At 40.3% G+C, this 23,252-nt stretch overlaps 1 protein-coding gene across 4 annotated transcripts in view; it reads left to right on the top strand.

Moving 5' to 3' along the window:
* The window catches only part of LOC129705862 (activating molecule in BECN1-regulated autophagy protein 1-like), a 287,629-nt gene that overhangs the window by 209,431 nt on the left and 54,946 nt on the right, over positions 1–23,252 (top strand). For all 4 annotated transcript variants that reach the window (XM_055649715.1, XM_055649716.1, XM_055649713.1 and 1 more), the window contains one exon: positions 17,694–17,833. In XM_055649715.1, the coding sequence (XP_055505690.1) occupies positions 17,694–17,833 (140 nt within the window). The remainder of the gene's footprint in view (positions 1–17,693; positions 17,834–23,252) is intronic.

Genomic DNA, 23,252 nt, shown 5'->3' on the forward strand with positions numbered 1-23,252 from the left:
CCATCATTCTGATATGTTAATCTTCGTTTCATCTGTCCACAAGACTTTTTTCCAGAACTGTGATTGCTCTTTTAAGTATTTCTTGGCAAACTGTAACCTGGCCATCCTATTTTTGCAGATAACCAGTGGTTTGCATCTTGCAGTGTTCCTCTGTATTTATGTTCATGAAGTATTCTGCAGACAGTGGTCATTGACAAATCCATACCTGACTCCTGAAGAGTATTTCCGATCTGTCGGACAGGTGTTTGGGGATTTTTCTTTATTATGGAGAGAATTCTTCTGTCATCAGCTGTGGAGGTCTTCCTTGACCTGCCAGTCCCTTTGCGATTAGTAAGCTCACCAGTGTTCTCTTTCTTCTTAATGATGTTCCAAGCAGTTGATTTTGGTAAGGCTAAGGTTTGGCTCTAACAGTTTTATTCTTGTTTCTCAGTCTCGTCATGGCTTCTTTGACTTTCATTGGCACAGCTTTTGGTCCTCATGTTGATAAACAGCAATAAAAGTTTCCAAGGGTGATGGAAAGACTGGAGGAAAGACTAGGTACTGAGAGCTCTCTCATACCTGCATTAAAGAGGCAATTAAACACACCTGAACAATTACAAACACCTGTGAAACCATGTGTCCGAAACATTGTGGTGCCCTGAAATTGGGAGGACTATGTGTAAACACGGCTGTAATTTCTACATAGTGAAATCAAATGTATAAAAATACCCTTTAATAAAATCTGACAATGTGCACTTTAACCACATGTGATTTTTTTTTATATTACAAATGCTGGAGAGATAAGTTTTTTTTTTGCCTTGGATCACAGATGTGGCAAATAAATAAATTGTGTCTGGGTCTTTATGGACGGCATTTATTTGGAGGGCACTGACAATTAAATAGACTATTGAATGACTATTGTGAGGAACTGTTGGGAGAGCCGTAATTTCTACATAATGCACAATAAAAATCTGACAATGTGCACTTTAAAATGTTTTGAGAATGATCTCAAATTGTGGATTACAGAGGCAAATAAATAAATTGTGGGTCTTTATGGAGCATTATGGAGGGCACTGTAAATGAGAGGAACTGTTAGAGCCGAGGAAATGCACATGACCGTAAAATGTTGAGAATGATCCGGTTTTGTGTGTTTATGCTGTTTTCCCGGCATGACGTATTCTTCATGGCTTTTCTTGTTCAGAATATACTGCAAGTATGCTGGGCATTTTCATTACGCTGAATTAATGTAGTTGATATTTAGTACAGATTGTGGCATATTAATAAACAGCTCTGAAGAAGGGTTTCGGCCCGAAACGTTGCCTATCTCCTTCGCTCCATAGATGCTGCTGCACCCGCTGAGTTTCTCCAGCATTTTTGTGTACCATTTAATAAACAGCTCAACTGATAATTGTATTAGTGACTAAGAGTGATGACGAGTTTATTGGGCTACTGATCCAATGGGCATGTATTCAAATCCAGCCATCAAAAGGTTAACAATTCAGCAAATGATGTACCCAACAGCATTTGATCGGCAAAATATGCAAATTGCAGGCATGATTCACTTCCCTTAAGAGTTCTTCTAAATAGTGGAAACCATGGAGACTAATGAATGCTATTAAAAACATTAATCTGAGGATTGTTTACCAAGGATGGGATTTAAACGCAGCAAAAAAGTATTAAAATTCATAAGCGCCCACTGCTTACATGTAATGGTGCTTTGTACTTAAACACCATCGAAACTAATGCTTCAACAAATGACCCATTCTTTGGAAAGTGAACCAAAATATCACACACGTGACCAGATGTCATCACAAAGTAACACATTAAAAAATTCATGTGAGAGATTAATCTTATTCATTGCTATTTTCCTACCTACAGAACTATAATGAATGTCTGCTAAAGATATGAACATTCTAGCTTTTTAAAACTCACAGTTTGAATAATTTCTGTGTGACATCACACACGTGACCAGTCATATTTTACCTCTGACACAAAACAAACATTGTCAGCATCTATGTATATCTATACTCCAACCCGCTCAGCCCAGCTGGGATTCCTCACCCTCTCCATCTCTACCCTCCCTTCCCCCCACTCTACCCCCCTCGCTCTAACCCCTCCCTCTAACCCTCTCCCTCTCTGCACAGTAGGCATGACATGTGTTTAATTATGGTCACTCTTTTTATAGTAAGGGTTTCATTAAAAGATGCAAAAATATATATAAAAGGATCCGGAGAGTATGATTTATATGGAGAAGCTGGATAGGCTGACTTTCTTTTCTCTAGAGCATTGGAGGCAGGGGGTGACCTTATAGAGATGTCAAATTATGCAGGATATAGATAAGGTGAGTAGCCAGAGTCTTTTCCCCAGTGTAGAAGAGTAAAAACCAGAAGCCGTAGCTTTAAGGTGAGAGAGGAACGATTTAAAAGGGAGCCAAGGCCTCAAATATTCTTGAATTGTGTCTTTGAATTGTGTCTTTGAATTGTGTATTGTTGATGTCTTTTTTTTTTCGTATTTTTTGTTTTGTTTCAAAGGTCCCTTGTTAACCTTCCCTCTTCCATTCGACTGTTGCCACCTTTGTCATTCAGATCACTTTTAATTTGCCTGAAGTCTTCTCTGTTGTTGCACAGGGTCTTTTTCCACGTCTGTCCTTGCCAGTGTGCTTGTTTGAAGGGCTGCATCTATACATACCTAAAGCTATGATCTTGTGCTCTTCCGGTTTGCGCATTTTTTCTATTTGCGCAAAAACGGTACGTGATAGGTCTACGATTTTTCGCCAGCTCACTCGCCGTTCTCCTGTGCTGCGAGTGCAACGGGTTTCGTTCTGATCGGTGGTGTAATGTAAAAGTTAGAGAGGTTTAAACATTTTTAAAACGTGCATGCGCAGATCGATCTCCTCTCCTGCCAGTCAGCAGCACGCGGATTGGTTTCTTCTCCTGTCACTCCCCGGGAAGGTCTGCCCCTTCCTGCGCCATCACGTCTTTACTGGAGCTAAGGATGGCCGGCGGAGCTCCAACCGGACACAATTTTCGGAGGGACCGGAAGCGGTGCGATGCGGTGATGTCACCAAACGGAAAGCGGTAAATCTGATCCCAGCAGAGGAGAGCGTCCAGCACTCGCCGTGAGTCCCAAATGCACCGCCTTCACAACGCCCTGCAGCTCCAGCCTCTTCCCCTCTGGTCCCCCTCACTGACTCCTGCCCCCCTCCCCAGTGATACCCCCCCCCCTCTCCCCTCCATGGCTCTTCCCCCGTCTTTTCTCCAAGCTTGAGAAGGGTTAGATTTGTAAATACTAGGTATTACACTTGGATTGGTGCAGGAGTAATTTTATTTAACATTTACATCAGCGAATTGGACGACAATTCAATCTCCAAATTTGTGACACATTACCAAATTGGGGAAGTTAGTTAATACAGAGGAAGCCTGCAACAAAATATTGAAAGAGCATAATTAGCTTCCAGCATTAATACATTAAGAGGCTTGGTAGAAAGCCTGATTAGGTTTTACAAAGAGAAACCAGAAGCTTGGAAGAAGAGGATTTAAATTAAAAATAACAAAATCTGGAAATTGAGGTGCAAAGATCATAAGGTTGTTATGCTGTTTAATACGACCGGCTTTCAAGAACAAATCAAGCATCAGGATTCATTTCTAGAGGGACATAATTAAAAAACAGTAAACATGTAATCTTGTCAAGCATCACAATTGGACAAGATTTTACAGTAATAAGACTAATTCTGGTCTCCATTATTGGGAAGCCTATGCAGGAACTGAAGTGATGATAGAAGATAGATAGGTTCGGAAAGTGACAAGGTAAGCATAGATCTTTTCATACAAAAAGACAGACACATAATTATAAGGTAAGCTTGACTAAAAATAAAGAAGCATTTACAGGAGACATTAATTCAAGGAGTGCAAGAATGTAGAACTCCTGGCCATATGATATAGTCAAATGAAACAGCCGAGTTGTGTTTAAACGGAAAATCATAAAATGGAGGGAAAGGAATGAAAGAATATGGTGTTGAATTCAAATCGATAGTTCTCAAACCATGGACCATACACACCAATGTGCCCAGAGTTCTGACATAGAGACCTGAAATATTGACTATGTTTCGCTTTTCAGCAGACATTTAACCATATAACCATATAACAATTACAGCACGGAAACAGGCCATCTCGGCCCTTCTAGTCTGTGCCGAACACGTATTCTCCCCTAGTCCCATCTACCTGCACTCAGACCATAACCCTCCATTCCTTTCCCGTCCATATAACTATCCAATTTATTTTTAATCACATTTGGGTGAGTGTTTCCTGCAGTTTCCGATTTTATTCACATTTCCAACATCTGCAGTTTTTTTTCGCATTCCACTAATCTGGCCCATCAGTTGACATACAAAACATTCTTGAAATAAATGTACTGAAAACAAGTTCTACGTGTAGCCCACAAAACACAAAATTGCAAGTGCATCTTATTTGGGCAAATAGCCAAAGGTTTTAGGTGAACAGAGGCTTGTGATGAGTATGAGAAGCATGGATCTGTTGGACAAAATGGACAGTTTCAGTGCTAGAATATTTTGTGTATCTATTTCTATAACTCAACTCCTGTTATGCAGTCTTCCAAAGACTCAAATCTATCGTGCATTCCCTATTTTTCTTCTCCATTGAAATTGTGCTTTCAGTTGTCTTGACCTTGATCATTCTTACCAACACCTGTTATCATTGGTTTTATTTTAAAAACGTACTTAAATCCTAACTCTTTGACCAAACCTAATCATACCTATTACTATATTCTTCTCCATCAAGTTAATTTTTGCTTGATTATACTCTTGTGAATCGTCTGGTAATGTTGTACATTAAATGCACCATGATAACTGACATTTCTGTAAATATATGACCTTGCTGTGCCGAGAGTACAAAATCATGAGCAGAATAGATCGGGTAGATGCACATAACCTCTTGCCCAGAATAGGGGAATTGAGAAACAGAGGACCTAGATTTAAGGTGAGGGGGAGAAAACATTAATAGGAACCTGAGGGATAATTTTTTTCACATGAAGAGTGATGGGTGTATGAAACGAGCAGCCAGAGGAGATAGTTGAGGCAGGTACTATTGCAACGTTTGGGCCAAATACAGGCAGGTGGGACTAGTGTAGGTGGGGCATGTTGGCTGGTGTGGGCAAGTTGGGCCAAAGGGCCTGTTTCCACGCTGTAGGACTCTGTGACTCTATGGTTAGTTTGGTAGTTTACCGAGCTACAATAAATTAAATACAGGGTGGCAGCATAAATCCCTTGGATTATTGATTATGTCCAGACAAGATTGATTTGGCTACATAATGCTGTATTCATGAATATTTTACTTTTCCTTCAATATTTGTATTCAATTTAATACAAATGTCATTAAATGAACATGCGATTTGTTGGGAAAATTGTGCCAGAAAATAACCATCTTCCTTGTTATCCTTTTATTGATTTGCTTAACTTCCAATTGATTATGCAGTTTAGCGTCTGGTCATAGTGCAAGATAGTAGAAGTAAAAATAAAAAATACAAAATAAAAATACAAAATAAAAATACAAATAAAAATACTGGTTAACAATGTGTGGGTTGTGGATGAATTAAACTGGTACATAGGCAAATAACTGTATACAAATGGGAGAGTCTAAAGATAGCTAGCGACAGGACTCAGAGTTCAGCAGTGTAATGGTGTTATTGAAAAAGCTGTTCCTCAGCCTGCTTGTGCGAGACCTGAGGCTCCTGTACCGCCTCCCTGATGGGAGGAGGGCAAACAGTCCATGGTTAGGGTGGGAGGGGTCCTTGATGATTTTCCCGGCCCGTCTCAGACACTGTTTTCGGTGGAGGGCATTCATGGCAGGGAGCGGGGCACCGATGATGTGCTGAGCGGTTTTCACCACCTGTTGCAGTGCCTTCCTGTCAGCTGCAGATGAATAGTTTGTGGGATGGAAAAAGATATTTAATTAGTTTTAATAAAATGTAAGACTTATATACACAAGCTTAGTTTGTTTAGTTTATTGTCATGTGTACCTGTGTACAGTGAAAAGGTTTTGTTGCATGCTGACCAGTCAGCGGAAAAGAAATACATGATTACAATTGGGCCATCCACAGCGTACAGATACATAAAAAGGGGAATAACATGAATAATGTTTAGTGCAAGATGAAGTCCAGTACAGTCCAATCAAATATAGTCCAAGGGTCTCCAATGAGATATATAGTAGCTCAGGATTGCTCTCTACTTGTTGGTGGGATGGTTCAGTTGATTGATAACAGCTGGGAAGGAATTGTCCCTCAATCTGGAGCTATGCGTTTTCATCCTTCTATACCATTTGCCTGACGGGAGAGGGGAGAAAAGTGCAAGACCAGGGTGTGACTTGTCCTTGATTATGCTGGTGGCCTTGCTGAGGTAGCGTGAGGTATAAAAAGGAATCAATAGGTAGGTTGGTTTGTGTGATAGTCTGGGCTGCATCCACAATTTTCAGCAATTTATTGCGGTCTTGGATGGAGCTGTTCCCAAATCATGCTGTGATCCAAATGAAATATTTTCTCTGGCGCAACTATGTAGATGAGAGTTGTTTGGGACATGCCGAACATCCTCAGCCTCTGAAGGAAGTAGAGCCATTTGTATGCTTTCTTGGCCATTACTTCAAGATGGGTAATCCAGGAGAAGTTGTTGGTGATATTTACTCCTCGGAATTTGAAGCTTTTAACTATCTCTACTTTGGCGGCTTCAATGCAAACTGGAGGTTTGCGTACCGCTTCGTTTCCTGAAGTCAATCACTATCTCCTTGCCTTACTGACATGGAGAGGGAGGCTGTTGTCTCGACACCAGGTCATGCAGTTCTCAATCTCCTTCCCATTATTATTTGATATCTGGCCCGCAATGATGGTGTTGCCTGTGAATTGGTAAATTGAAATAGATTTGTACATGGCTGCACAGTCGTGACAGCATTATTGGAGACCAGTTCATTTTATAAGGAAGGTGTGTAGCTTGCTGACAACGTAGGATTCTTGCAATTCAAATATAATTGAACAAAGGTGTTTCCATTGATCAAGTTTGCACTTTATTTTCTCAATTGTAATGGTGACATCTCTGAATAGAGCCAAGTGCAGTAATGATAAAGTCTGTTTCTCACCTATTACCACTAACACTATATTGTAAATGATCATATAACAACCAATCATTGTTAACTCCATTTACTGCACACTTCTCAAATTTCAAATTCCAAAATATCTCTCCCTTTTTCTGCCCTGTTCTCACATGTAAGCCATTAATTTAATGTAAGAAGAATGGTATATCCATCTCTAAAGAACTTTAACTGTTCCCCTTGATGCAAATTTTTGTTAACTTATTTTTCCAAATTTTATTCACACAACAGTTTAATATTTTGAGTACTAGTTTCATTGAAAGAAGAAAGTAACTGATCCCCCCAAAAATTACCAAGACATTTCCCATGAAAAGAGTAAATCTGCCTACAATGCTGAGGTGACTGGATTGTCAAACGAATACATGCAAATGTTCGAATGAATTGGCCATTGTCTCATTGATAGGGTCAAAAAGAAGATGCAGTCATCTGCCACTCCTATCTTGGGGTAAGTAAGGCAGATGATCCGAATCGGGTTGCAAGATCCACAGCGAAATACGATGAGGATTTAGTATCTTCCTGTACAAAATAATAAAATTATAAATTATAAACAGTTGCACCTTCCCGGCAGCCCTTCCCTCCCTAGTGCCTTAAAGAATGTTTCACATTTCCAACTGCAGTACATGCAGTACATAAAGGATCCACAATTGAGTTACAATATACATTTGCCTTTCCACATATGGATATGCACGTGAATCAATCGTACTGAATAGCTAGCCATCAATCACCACCTCAAATCAACTTGTGCATTGGGCTGAGGAAAGAGCTGTCATGTTACTTGACTTCACTTAACTAAAAAAAAGCTATTTAAAATAATTTGAAAGTCTGTTTTCAAATAACTTGGTCTGTTAGACAGGAAATAAATGATGAAAGACTCGAGAGACTGCAGATGCTGGAATTTGAAGCAGCAAACACATTGCTGGAGGAACACAGTGGGTGGAGCAGCATTTATGGGGGGAAATACATGATGCGTGCATTCAGAAGAAAATTTATAGTTGGCTATATTTGTGCATCACATCGATATTTTCTTTGTTTTAAATTTGCAGTTTGAGTTCAAGTTGCTAATGACCTGGTGAGAACAGCAAAACATTTCCAACTACTGTTAAAGGAGAAGCAACAGCCTTAATTGAGTCCCTGTAGTGGCTTTAATAATTATATCTTGGGGTATAAACCAGGGTGTTGCCAAACCTAACTTGACACACAGCATCACTTGGTCATCAAGTAGCTATTGGAAGAGGCAAGAGTTGACATGGAACAAAGTTGAAAATTCCTGTGTTAGATCTGAAGAACTTGAACGCTGTCTGTGGTTGCTCTCCACCGCCTCCATCATTCCTGCATGCCTTCCTACTGTTGTACTGACAGTAGTCAAAACTGAAAGAGCAGTGAGCCTGGGAGATGCTTTAATATCTATGAAACAGACAGGAAGCCCTCTCCATCCTCCTGTTACATTTACACAGATTATTCAGGAAAAGGGACCACCTTTTGTGATTTGTTTATATAATTGCAAGTTTATGCAACTTACCTATTACGTAAGTCAGGGAGTGCCTGTATAGTCTACTTTGACTGGAGAGCACATAATCAAAAGCTTTTCACTGTTTCTTGGTATATGTGACAATAATAAACTAAGCTAAAATAAAGAGGATTGAATATCAAAAACATGATAGAAATCTGCATAAAAAGTGGAGGAAATAGTTCATGGAATATCAATGACGAATTAAACAAAGTTAAGATTTCAATTAAATAGTGTTCCATGTGCTTTCCTTGGAAATCGACTCTTACGAGATTAGACCGACGATTTGTTTAATAACTAATTTCTGGAATAGGCTGCCACCTAGTGTAATCAATGCAGATTCCAGTTGAAGATTTCCAAATTATAAATCTTCCCCTAGGAAGGGGAAGGGGCAAGCTGAAGCAATGAGTGGCATACCAAACAAAATGGTGCCATCCCAGTGATGTTGCAACACTAAAGTAGATGTGTGCTGAACTGTGAAAATAGCATGCAATGGACAGAGCTAAACAATCTGGCAACCACTGGATCAGCATAGGGCTATGTAGTCTAGCACATCTATGTGTGATGGTGAGCAGTTAAATAATGAACAGAAGCATCTGCAAGATTATCACCATCTTTATGATTGTGGATCCCGGAATATGATCTGTCTTGGATCTTGCATTATCATGGAAAACTGTTCCCAGTCAATTTGACTCGCTCCACCTGATATCATAACAGCTGAGAGCAGTGAATAGTGCAAAGACAGTATCCGTAGCAGTAACAATGAGGATGTGTGCTCCAGCACTAACTGCACCTCCAGCACTAACATACTCCTCCAGCCTAGCTGCAACTGCATAGTTACAACATCTTTGTGACAAGGTGGAAAATGTCCCACGTGTGTTCTGTTCACAAAGCATAAGAAAAATCAAATCTACTAACTACCCTCCAATTAATCTACTCTCAATCATCAGCAAAGCTATTGATGGAAGCCAACATCAACCGCACCAACGAGCAGCATCTACCCCCGAGTTTAAGGGGGAGGTAACCCTTCACAAGGCCAGTTAAGGATAAACAATCAATGTTGCTCTTGCCTGCAATGCCTTGATCTCTGGAGAAATTAATGTTAAAAAAGCCTTCAGCAGCATGCTAATCTTTAATAACGTGTGTACAAACATGCATTTGCAGAAATGTTACCGTGTTACAATGTAAAGCTGGCATTTTCAAGCATAGTAATTTTTCCAAAGTTACAAATCACAGTAAGAGTTATTGTTCAGGTAACAGTAGCTATATATATATTCTAGGACCAAGTGGGACTCGTTGGGTCCTTGTCACACGGGAAGCCTGGTCCCCCAACACAATATTCAACCACTCACCCATAGCCCCCATGGGAGGCCTGGTCTTCCAACGCAACCCGTTTCCCAATGCAATATTCCACCACTCACCTGTTCCCCCAATGCAATATTCGACCACTCACCCATAACCCCCACGGGAGGCCTGTCCCCCAACACAACCCGTTCCCCAGCGCAATATTCCAGCACTTAACCATAGCCCCCAATTGTGCAGGGGCGTATCCCCCAGCACTGCCTCCCTCTCCCCTTGCTTCGAGGCCTTTAAAAAAGAATGCAATTGCCCCTTCCTGTTCAGCTAAAAACATGCTAGAACGACTGAGTATTCCTCGATCGTAACTTTGTTGCAAGCTAGGTCAGCAAGGATTTTATCTGCTAAATTTTTCTTAAACTTGAATTTCTAACGTTGAAAATGTTGAATAACTTGTAAAATATAGCGCTATCGTGTATCGTATTGGCGTAAATTTAGGATCACATGGGCTCAAATAGATAGGAGTTTGATAGTAGATAGATAGATAGGTAGATGGATAGATGGATAGATATGGTCTTGTATCTGTGTATATGTGTGTGCTTTTATATCTTTGTGAAAAAACAATAAGATTTTTACATCTTCCGGTTGACATTTTTCCCGCCAAGTCCAAAATCACAGTATCTAAACATTTCATGTTTTATTTCTCGACATTACTGAAAATGTTTAAAAATATCAAAAGACTTTGAATTTAAATGATCTTTCGCTGATGACGTCACAATGGGTCTGCTCGGCGCCGTCTCACACACAGAATCTTCCACGCACTTCGAGTGACGTCATCCCCTTCCCCGGTTATTCAAAAGACGCCGGCGGTGGAAGATAGGACAAGCCCGGAGATGAAGTCGGGCCCTGGACTGGAGACTGCGGCAGCCGAACTTGAGGTCCTCGGGTCGACACCCGCCCGACGCATCGCTCGGATTCCTCGGGTCCGCCGACAGGCTCCTGGTGGGGAGGCTGCTGCCGCGGGCCAAGCCCAGCGACTGGGCTTGGGCCTGGGCTGGAGCTGAGCCTGGAGCTGGAGTGAGGGCTCTGCCCTGCCCTCTCTCTGTCTCTGCCCTCTCTGTGTCTCTGCCCTCTCTCTGTCTCTGCCCTCTCTCTGCCTCTCTCTCTGCCCTCTCTCTCTCTGCCTCTCTCTCTGCCTCTCTCCCTCTGCCTCTCTCTCTGCCCTCTGCCCTCTCTCTCTGCCCCTCTCTCTGCAATGTAATACTGAAGGAAGAAATGTATTGTTGATTGTACTTCCTGAGCTACAAGCCATCCATTTCTGAATGGTTGCAAATATGTTCAAGGTAACTTCTTTGAAACCAAAAGAGTATGATCTTGACATAGCAAGCTCTCTACATAATAACTTATCACTTCACATCAAAGGGAAATGTACTGGAAACTGTGTTTCTGTTCTTGCAGAAAGTCATGATGTGATGTTGTATAAATGTAATTTAAAAATGAAGGCTTTCCAAATCTGATTAAACCAAAGCAAGCAATATACCTTAGTATGCTGAAGAAACTCAGCGGGTGAGGCAACATCTATGGAGCGAAGGAATAGGTGACGTTTTGGGTCGAGATCTTGCTTCAGAGTCTTGTGGGGATGGGGGGGAGGGGGGGGTAGAAGAAAGTAAGAGGCGGAGACAGTAGGCTGTGGGAAAGCTGGGAGGGGAAGTAGGGAGAAAGCAAGGACTACCTGAAATTGGAGAAGTTAATGTTCATACTGCTGGGGTGTAAACTACCCAAGCGAAATATGAGGTGCTGCTTCTTCAATTTGCAGTGGGACTTACTCTGGCCATGGAGGAGGCCCAGGACATAAAGGTTGGATTCAGAATGGGAGGGGGAGTTGAATTGCTGAGCCACCGGGAGATCAGGTTGGTTAATGCAAACTGAGCGGAGGTGTTGGGCGAAGTGAACCCCAAGACTGCGCTTGGTCTCACCGATGTAGAGCAGTTGGCACCTAGAACAGCGGATGCAATAGATGAGGTTGGAGGAGGTGCAGGTGATCCTCTGCCTCACCTGGAAAGACTGCTTGGATCCTTGGATGGAGTCGAGGGGGGAGGTAAAGCGACAAGTGTAGCATTTCCTACGTCACCTATTCCATCGCTCCATAGATGCTGCCTCACCCGCTGAGTTTCTCCAGCATTTTTGTGTCTACCTTCGATTTTTCCAGCATCTGTAGTTATTTCTTAAATGTACCTTTGACTACTTTTAATGATTACCATTTCAGACAATTTTGCAACCTCTTTCTTCCTTTGTCTCATTGTGCAGCTGTGGCCCTGTAGATACCATGTTGTCCCAGGATTCATGGTGCCCCATCTCCACAAAGTACAATTAAGGTTCATTAACTGTGGCAAACTCTGTGTTCAGTAAGAATTGAACATTTCCCATGTAATTTATCATTGTGGTCATGTAATTGTATAATGAAGTTGATTTGCATCATTCTGGCAGCCAGCCCATAATCTGCACAGCAGACTATGCTAATGTAATCATTTGTATGCTGTGTATTGTTTCTAAAGCTGGCTGCATTATGCCATTGATAGAATTTGATTTTTTTTTAATGTAATCAATTTATGATTTTTAAAAATGTGGGGTTTTCAGATTTTTGCTGAAGATCCTGTTATTAGAACTTTGCATCTTTTCCAGAGACATACAGTGTCGAAGCAGGCACTTCGGCCCATCTGTGGTAACCATCATCTGGTACCTGAATGAGCAGGCCATAGAGCAATATGGACTTAATCCCATTTTATCTGCATTCATTTAATATCTCTCTCATTCAAGTACCTATCTATATCGTCAAATTATGTCACACATTTGTCATATGTGCCAATATGCAGAGCTACAATGAAAATCTTATTTGCAGTGGCTTCACAGGCACATGCTCAACACAGAAAAGCTATAAATTATATTTAAATTATACATATTACACATCCTACAAGCAGTGAAAAGAAAAAGACTGCTCAAAAATACGAGGCGTTATTCCAGACACAATTAGACATTAAGTCTATGACGGTGTGCAAGAGGTAGGCTGTAGTGTCCTGCTGCCAAGGTAGGAATTGAGTTGTGCAGGTCAGTTGGGTTAGGCTTATTAATACCATGTGTACCAAGGTACAGTGAAAGCTTTCTTTTACATGCTATCTCTTCAAATGAGATAATACTATACATTAATACTATCAATCCAAACTTAAGTACAACAGGTGAAGAGAAAGATGCAGCATGCAGAATATAATTCTCAGCATTGTAGTGCAACAATTGCAGTGTTAAAGTCACAATGAGGTAGAGAATCAGACTGTATCCTAGCTGATGGATGGACCAAATAGCTGTTCCTAAACCTGATGGTGTGCGATTTCAGCTCTCTGAAGTTCTTGCCCAACAGTAGCACATTCCATATACTTTGATGTGAACTATTTATCCCTCCGATCTCCATTAAACTACCTCCCTCTCCCCTTAAACCTGTACTCTCTTGTTTTACCCACAACTATGTGAAACCAACTACAGCTATCTTCGTCTTCATTTTATATGCCTTGAATTATTTTAAAATGCTTTGCTCTTGGTATCAGTAGGAGGATAAGGAATTGTAAACAAGCTAGCCAATATTAACTGAGAAAGAATACGGCAGCAGGCTCACTAGAAAGGTTCGGGACACAATGAAAGCCGTGTTATCATCAGAGCAAGGATGGTTAAACAACGAGCACCAACGCTATGGAAGGATGAGTTTGGCACACAGACAGAAGGGGATTTGGAAACAACCTACTTTATTTTGCCATGCATACACCTGCATATTACAAATGGTGGACTCAGCCCAGTCCATCACAGCCACATTCCACCCCTCCATCGACAGCATCTACATAAGGCCCTGCCTCAAGGATTCCCATCATCCGGGAATCCGGGAAGCCATGCCCTCTTCTCACTACTATCCTCAAGGAGGAGGTATAGAAGCCTGAGGTCCCACATCATTCGGTTCTGGAATAGCTGCTTTCCTACTTTCCATCAGTCTGAAGAAGGGTTTCGGCCTGAAACGTTGCCCATTTCCTTCGCTCCATAGATGCTGCCGCACCCGCTGAGTTTCTCCAGCACTTTTGTCTGCATTCCTACGACGCCCAGGTTTTGAACCAACATGCGCAACCTCAATCCTACCTCAACACAGAACGTTGCAGTCCATTTATTGCATCACCATGGACAGTTTTCATATTGTATTTTGCACTAGTCTTGATTTTCATTTTTAGAAATGTTATGTATAGTTTTATTTCTTATGGGTCTGAGTCTCTCCTGTGGTATTTATAACTGTCTCTCACTGTACTGTGCTTAGGACATTCGGTCCATCAAATCTACTCCGCCATTCAATCATGGCTGATCTATCTCTGTCTCCTATCCCCATTTCCTGCCTTCTACCCATAACCCCTGACACTTACACTAATCAATAATCTATCTATCTCTGCCTTAAAAATATCCCTTCCCTCTTCCTGTTCCATTCTCACCATACAGTAGAAAATGGAAATAGATTTTAACCAATCATTGAAATAGTTTAAAAAAACATTTGGTTGATTGTGACATTTGAATATTGTTAAGGGCCTGTCGCACTGTACGAGGTAATTCAAGAGTTCTCCCAAGTTTTCCCCTGATTCAAACTCGGAGAATGTCCGTAACAAGCCCTTAGGAGTTTGTGGATGGCTCGTAGCTCCTCATACGAATACAAAGTATCAATTTTTTTCATCACGAGTATTTTTTTACTCGCAGACAATTTTTTACCCAGTGTTGGAAAAAACGTCACAAGTTTACCGGATTTCCCGAGTACCTACCGTTACTCGTACGAGCCGCTACGTGACATTCATGAACTCCTACGGACCTGCTACGGACATTCTCCGAGTTCGAATCAGGGGAAAACTCGGGAGAACTCTTGAATTACCTCGTACAGTGGGACAGGCCCTTTAGGAAGAATGTCTTAGCTGCTGGGATGTGGTCTGAAGTGGAGTCAGCAGAGGCCGAATGAAACATGCAGGCAATAATTCAATGAGAAGCTTGGTGTTTTAATTGGCTAGCTTGTCTCCTGCAGTTTCTTCACTGCGAATCTCCACTGAGTTGTAGTGGAAAGAACAAATGACAACAAGATGAAGTTAGCCATGCACAGCAAATCTTCAGTTAATGTGGATTAATTATTATTTTTGGTTAATCAAAACCTGTGATAAGCAAGTGGAATATAGTGAATGGCAATAGGTCACCACGAGTCTGTAGTTGACCAATCCTATTCCACTGTATTACTGCAGCTTCACCATGGAGCTGTCCTTGGGAGAGCGCGGAGGCAGGCGTTGTCAGTTATTTGAGAGTGTGCTGCCCCAGTGTGCAGCAATTTTTAACTGAAGATGGCAATTTATTATTCATTGTTTTAATGACATGCCAAAAATTAGCATAAACTCTTCTCCCAGGCACGGGGATTTTTGTACATTGTGGTGACCCCTGTGATCTGTTCACACTAGAGGATTAGTCTGTTGAAAAGCTCATCATGCCTGTCTCAGTACAGTTATATTTTGTTCAAATTAGTTTTCTTTCAGTGTTTTTTTTTAATGTTGTTGCCCTCAAAGAATTTACAGGAACGGTGGAGGTGGAGACCAGATTAAAATTGAAGTTTATTTGAAGGTGCATTGAATGATGATGCTTTTTGAATGAATTATACATTTTGAAATATCTTTATGATTATCAATTAATCAGGGCAGCAGCAGGCGAATGTTGAGATTGTCTGTTTTTTTTAAGTGTATCTTTTGGAGATTGCAGCCTTCAGTGAGAAGTTTGTTCTTGATTGAAATACATGCTCACCTTTCAGCAACTGTCTGACTTGTTGGGAGAGTGAAATAGGACATTGTATGCTGTTTTATCCATGTGGCATCTTCCCTGACACTCTACTGCCATCCTCTACTCACTCAAGGTTACCAACCTGGAAACCTTGGAGAAACAAGGAACTGCAGATGCCGGTTTACACGAAAGGACACAAAGTGCTGGAGTAACTCAGTGGGTCAGGCAGCATCTCTTGAGAACATGAATAGGCGACGTTTAGGGTCAGGACACTTCTTCAGTCTGAAGAAGGATCCCGCCCCGAAACGTCAACTATTTATGCTCTCCTGAGATGCTGCTTGACCCACTAAATTACTCCAGAACTTTGTGTCCGCAAATGATTTTGAATTGGGCAATCTACAGACTTAAGTAGTAGATTGGTATTAACTGAGTCAAAATGCTTTGAAGGAAAATTATTGACGCTTTAAAAAGTAACAAATTACCATTATTTTATTATTGTGTCTATTTCATGGAAAAGGAAATAATTCTTCTTCATATTCCGTGCCAAAAATAATGGGAGCAGATGGATGATCCAGATCTGTTCTAACCATTTGTCATCTGTGTTCAGAGATGAGGTTTAGCACAGGTTCTGTCTTTGGCTACCATTATTCTCCACGGCTTATTGTGTAATTTGTGCTCTTAATTTGTGAAGATGTTTAATTTCAAGATACATTAGTGTTGGTCTTCGGATTGAGGGAAGATACCCTCCTGTGGAACACATCGTAACATTTTTATCTTTCGATGCTAAAGATTCCAGATCCAAACGGCCGTTTCACTAAAAAGTATTAAAAAAATATTGAAGCATTCTCATTTATTGTCATAAATCATTATCACTAGCTCAATTTCCCAGTTGCTGCTACAGTTAAAATATCAGTTTACAGTAAACTTTGTTTATCTTCAATGAAGCACGGAGGTCAAGTCATTATTGAGTTGACAACTGCAGCTTTTAAAATTGGCTGCCCAACATCAATGTAATTAACTGTTGCATCCTATCTATACTTCCTTATCTGGCATATATAACTCCGGGAGAAAATTTTTCTTTAAATGTTTTATTGTTTTAAGGATCTTGACCTTAATTTAATTTGTATCAGTAAATCATTCAGATGTTACTTATTCAGTGTATGGACTTAAAATGCTGTAATTACTGATAACATTTAAATTAATAAGTTAAAATAAATGAAGAGCAATTCTTTCTGATCTACAAACTAATGAGATATTAAGGTTGTCAGTTTTTAAATTGTTTCTTTTTAAAAACTATTATTCAGCTTCTCTTCTAAAATAATTGAATGATACTAGACTTGTTCCTCAGCACTCCGTTGCAGCTTGCCTTTCTTCAACGAATACAGCTAGTGACAGAATGTTAGACTGAGGTGAGGGATAGTGTTCAGGACAAGGCTGAATAGTTCTTTGTCAGTGAATCTTACTACATCTGGAGTGAAAATTCTCAAACTTTTAACACTTGCCTTTAACATTTCAATGGAAGCAACAACTGTGATCAACCAAGCCCTCAGTCAAGCGGAGAATTCTAAAAAACTATGTTTTGCACATTAATAACATTTTTTGCATTTTCTATCAACCAGTTGTCTTCCAATAAATCTCTATTGTGTAAGATTCCAATACCAATGATCTTTCCATATGATTGAGCTCTATGAATTATAAACAAACTATTCCTCCACTGAGGTAAACTTCCATGTCCAAATACAGACACTTGTCGACGTATGTATGGATTATGTTCCGTGAATCCATGCTTAAGTCAGATTTTATGTAAGTGAGAATCACCAACTGTGTGTCTGTTTCAATGTTTCCATGGTTTCTTTATTATTGCGTGTAACAAGGTACAGTGAGGTTTTTTTTTGCATACAGATCATGCATCTAACTGCTATTTCCTCTCTTTGCAGAGAGTGTTCAATGTTTTGTACCCAATGCCTCCAGACCAAAGGAGACATGTCAGTATAAACTCAGCACGCTGGCTTCCAGAGCCTGGGATGGGGCTGGCCTATGGGACCAATAAGGGAGACCTCGTCATTTGCCGGCCTGTGTAAGTAACTTTTAATATTTAAATGCATTTTGTCCGAACCTATTGCTTGCAAGGAATTGTGTTTTGCAATTTATACATGACTTAGTGCTAAAACTGTTTACTTGGCACTAAGTCATCAATATAAAGAGTATGTAAAGAGACCTGGGTACGATCCTGACTACGCGTACTGTCTGTACGGAGTTTGTATGTTCCCCTTATGACCTGCATGGGTTTTCTCCAAGATTTCTCATTTCCTCCCATACTCTAAAGACATACAGGTTTGCAGGTTAATTGGCTTTGTATAATTGTAAATTGTCCCGTGTATGTGTGCGAGGATCGCTGGTCGGCGTGGACTTGGTGGGCCAAAGTGCCTGTTTCTCTAAACTAAATTAAACTAAAGCACTGCTGATGCATGCAAGTAGAAGGAAATGATGTGTAGGGTACTGAAGGAAATGTACAATGAAAGGTGATCAGAGTGAGTGGGCTAATAAGGAATAGCGATAGTGTGCACTCTTAGGATGACAGCATAGACTGATTTTCTTAACATTTATTTTATCAACTTAAAATATTACTTTCATTAGGTTTAGCTGGAGTAAGGCATTGCATTTATAATTAGCATTTGTAATGAGTAGGTAGGGGGTGCCTGTTTTCAAAAATAATTTTGTCTGAAAAAAATCTTCCATAGATTTTTTTCCAGAACTGAAATTTCAAAATCCCTACCAGAAAATGAATTACAAATTTGTCTCTCATTTGTTAATGGTAATTCTTGCTTAAATGATAATTAATCAGTGATGCACATTTTGAGAATATTTGGCCATTGTGCCAATATGGCTCACGGGTCACCAGTGAATGGTGGATCAGACTCGAGAGATTGACTCACCGATTCCAACTCTGAAGTTCTTCAAGCATTGGAAAATAACCTGGTTTGTCAGAACTTTTTGTTTTTCACATGTTCCTGTGACATTTAAAAGGCTTTGGGTGGACATGTGTTTTAGAGGCATATGAGCCAAATGCAGGCAAATGTGACTAGCCCAGTATACTAACTTGGTCTTTAGAGATACTGCATGGTAGCAGTCCCTTCTATCCTACATACTAGGGACAATTTACAATTAACAGAACCCATTTAACCTACAAACCTGTACATCTGTGGAATGTGGGAGGAAGTCAGAGCACCCAGAGAAGACCTATGTCACTATAGGGCACAAACTCTGTACAGACAGCACCCGTAGTCAGGATTGAACCCTGGTCTCAACTCTACGATGCACCACTGTGCCATCTGTGTGGTCGGCATGGACATGATGGGCCAAAGGGCCTATTTCGGTGCTGTATCACTCTTATGGCTATCTACAAACATCCCATTCAGAATCATACTTGACACCTATTGACATTTTTCAATGGTTGGAAAATGTGCATAGCTGCTGATTTTAACTGTACAATATATTGGCTTCAGTTAACATCATTTTCATCTTTGAACTGATTTCTGACCATGTTTGGATGTCATTGTTAACTGTTTGAGATGGAACAACAACTCATTAATATATAGCCTTTAACTTAGACATCACAAGCTATTCACAGGGGAGTTATTGACTACAGTTGACATTGATCAATGTGGTTAGATTGATATTGGAAATAGTAGTAAGCGGTTCTTGTGACCTTTACCATTGTGACACTTCAACAGCATGACCTTTACCATCAATAACTCTGAAAGATGCATCTGTTGCATAAACTAAATGTAAGAACAGGCTTGAGGGGCTTTTGACTTTTGATTTGATATTTCTCCATATTAAATAGACATTGGTTTTACGGATGAATGATGAGAAAGTTAGAAAAGCTGATTATTTCACTGCCGTTCATGGAAGGTTACTGTATCAAAACTGTCCACTTTGCGTACATCACAATAATCTCGAGGTGTGCACCCATATTGTGTCTATAGCAGTATCATTCCCACTGCTCACAAATGTCTCAAAGTACACCGCAATTAATTACATTAGTCAATTAATCTTCAAGAATTTTGTGAGATACCTTGCAATATTTCTCATAGATGTAAAATGGTGCTGCATAAATTAATCTTTACATATTCTCATGCAACAGAGACTGATTACCTTGTTGTTGAGTTCCAATGCCGATATTTATATTCTCAGTTTCCAATTCCTGAAAAGACATTGTTCCGTGTTCACGTTGATTTTTAATGGGTACTAACATCAACATGGGTGGTGGAAGATTAGAAAACTCTACTCTTTTTTTAGACAAAATGTTGTAAACGCAAACACAGTTGGCTATTTATGTCACCATTTGCATTGAAACAGTTAAACGACAGCAAAAGACTGAAACTGTAAGGGTGTTTTTTTTTAATTTAATTTTCTTTGTAATTTGTCGTGGAGCATAAGTATCAGCCTTTTTAGCCAAATTGAAAGGTACCAGGTAATTTAGTCATGTACCCAGTGACCAAAAGCATTTGCCATTTTATTCTTCATCCTCTGTATGGTTGCATACTCTACTCACAAGGTCAAATGGCAAATGTATTTATAAGGAAGAAATATTAATGATAAGTTAACTACTACTCATCTCCAATCTTTCAATGTTTACTAAACTTGACTCTCTCTCCATGAATGTAGAAAATGAACTTCGCAGATGTTGCACTATATAATGTACTTTCCCATTTCTCACTGTCTGATGATAACCCAGGCTAATGATCACTTTCTAACATCTTAAAATGTTTACCCAGTTTCCAAACCAAGTTGTGAAATATTTGTCAGGAAATAATCGGCATTAAACAGATTCAAGGAACTCTCCATTCAAGCTTCCAATGAATGTTCAATTGAAATTCCAAATGAACTTTTGAGTTTATACTAAATTATTCTCTTTCATTAGGACATCTTAGGCAAGCAGATGCCTGTACAATTACATTAGGTTATTTCAATATAATGTTAAAGAAGATTTTTTAAATACCTGTGCTAGAATTAAAGACACCAGTGAAATATTACTCAAAATACTTAATTTTTCTCAGTCTTTTTTTGTTATAGATTCTCAGTTTACATGGAAGTATTAAGAGTATTTATGATAAGTGAATACATTTAATTTTATGAAATATTACAAAACCTGTTGAGAAACTGCCAATTATGTGAAGCCAGAGGAACCACATGTTTATTTATTATAATTCAACATTGTTTTTTAAAAAAAGATAAGGGCCATGTCTTCAAGTTCATTGGCAGTTTCTTTGTTCCTCAATCAAGATCTCTCTCCATTTCCTGTCAGTGCTCTTGTTCATTAAAGGATTCCTCCACCAAATTCATTATAAATGGCAAAGAATGAACAACCATGACAAACAGCTCAGAACTGTTCAGTCCCAAGGATCCTTAACACAGGTTGAAAAACTTTGACAAGCTGATGGTAGAATTGTTTTCAACACCCACTGTACAAACCAAAGCGTCCTCAAAGTAAAACACACAAAACTAATTGGTAGAGGGAAATAATAAAAATTGTCAAAACTCCACCTGTAGATTACTAAATAAAATTTCACATTACAGGGACACGTCTTGTACAACAAATTGTGGTTAGTTTGTAGCACCCTTTAATACCAAACCATCCGGTATGTTTTTAAATGTTGCCTCTTATTTGAGGTAACTGATTAATCTCAAAAAATAACTTTTTAATATATATTTCTGGCACATTGCAGAGGGAATCTTGCTGGATTATCTGATACTTCTTTAAAGCAGATCAGTGATGCATAGTTGCATTGGCTGCAGGTTAAAGAGGTGACCTGTACTTGTAATATATATTGGCTGGTCATGGTTGCTCAAGCAGGAAGCCTAGACGCATTTTTGGGTTTTCATTCAACATTAACTGGCTTATCACAAACATAACTTCGTAAATTCATAGGATCTAGGAGCATAATTAGTTCATTCGACCCATTAAGTCTACTCCGCCATTCAAACATGGCTGATCTATCTTTCCCTCAAAGGTAGATAAAAATGCTGGAGAAACTCAGCGCGTGAGGCAGCATCTGTGGAGCGAAGGAATAGGTGATGTTTCATGTCAAGACCCTTCTTCAGACTGATGTGGGGGTGGTGGGGGCGGGAAGAAGAAAGGAAGAGGCGTAGACAGTGGGCTGTGAGAGAGCTGGGAAGTGGAGGGGAAGGAGGGAGAAAGCAAGGAATACCTGAAATTGGAGAAGTCAATGTTCATACCGTTGGGGTGTAAACTACCCAAGCAAAATATGAGGTGCTGCTCCTCCAATTTACGGTGGGACTCACTCTGGCCATGGAGGAGGCCCAGGACAGAAAGATCGGATTTGGAATGGGAGGAGGAGTTGAAGTGCTGAGCCACAGGGAGATCAGGTTGGTTATTACGAACTGATGTTGGGCGAAGTGTTCGCCAAACCTCCGCTTGGTCTCACCGATGTAGAGCAGCTGACACCTAGAGCAGCGGATGCAATAAATGAGGTTGGACGAGGTGCAGGTGAACCTCTGCCGCACCTGGAAAGACTGCTTGGGTCCTTGGATGGAGTCAAGGGGGAAGGTAAAGCAACGTGTTGCATTTCCTGCGGTTGCAAGGGAAAGTAGGGTGGTTTCGGTGGGAAGGGACAAATTGACCAGGCAGTTACGGAGGGAGCCATCTCTGCGGATAGCCGAAAGGGGTGAGATGGGAAGATGTGGCCAGTGGTGGGATCTAGTTGGAGGTGGCAAAAATGTTGGAGAATTATCTGTTGTATGTGACGGCTGGTGCGGTGGAAAGTGAGGACAAAGGGGACTCTGCCCTTGTTATGAGTGGGGGGGATGGGGAGTGAGAGCAGAGTTACGGGGTATAGAAAGGACACTGGTGAGAGTCTTATATAGTCCTCATTCTCCTGCCTTCACCCTATGAATCCTGACACCATTACTAATCAAGAATCTGCCAATCTCTGATTAAAATATCCATTGAATTGGCTTCCACAGCAGTCTGTGGCAATGAATCTCACAGATTCACCACCCTCTGACTAACAAAATTCCTCCTCATCTTTCTGAAGGTACGTCCTTTTAATCTGTGGCATTATATTACATTTTAATCAACACTACTTTTGATTTCTTACAATTACATTAATCAGTTTTAATGTGCTGCCTTTGGAAAGCCAATTGTAAACGATATTTCCTTGTACATAATGTGCCTAGCCTTCTCATAATATTGAGATGCAGAATTCAGTTTCTTTGTGAATTTTTTTAAAAATGGTGAAGCTTTCAGAACATGTCCATGGGCTTATGTCTAAAACCTATACTTTAAATGTACCAGAGTGGGGCCTCCCCACCCTAGCCACCGTAGTGGGGACTCTGTGGTTGAGTAAATGCAAGACAGATGTTCAGGGAATCAAGCAATATGATAGATGTAGGAAAGAACTCAGATGCTAGTTTAAATCGAAGATAAACGCAAAATGCTGGAGTAACTCAGCGGGACATGCAGCATCTCT

This window comes from Leucoraja erinacea, chromosome 18 (assembly GCF_028641065.1).
Source record: "Leucoraja erinacea ecotype New England chromosome 18, Leri_hhj_1, whole genome shotgun sequence".
Taxonomy (NCBI): domain Eukaryota; kingdom Metazoa; phylum Chordata; class Chondrichthyes; order Rajiformes; family Rajidae; genus Leucoraja; species Leucoraja erinaceus.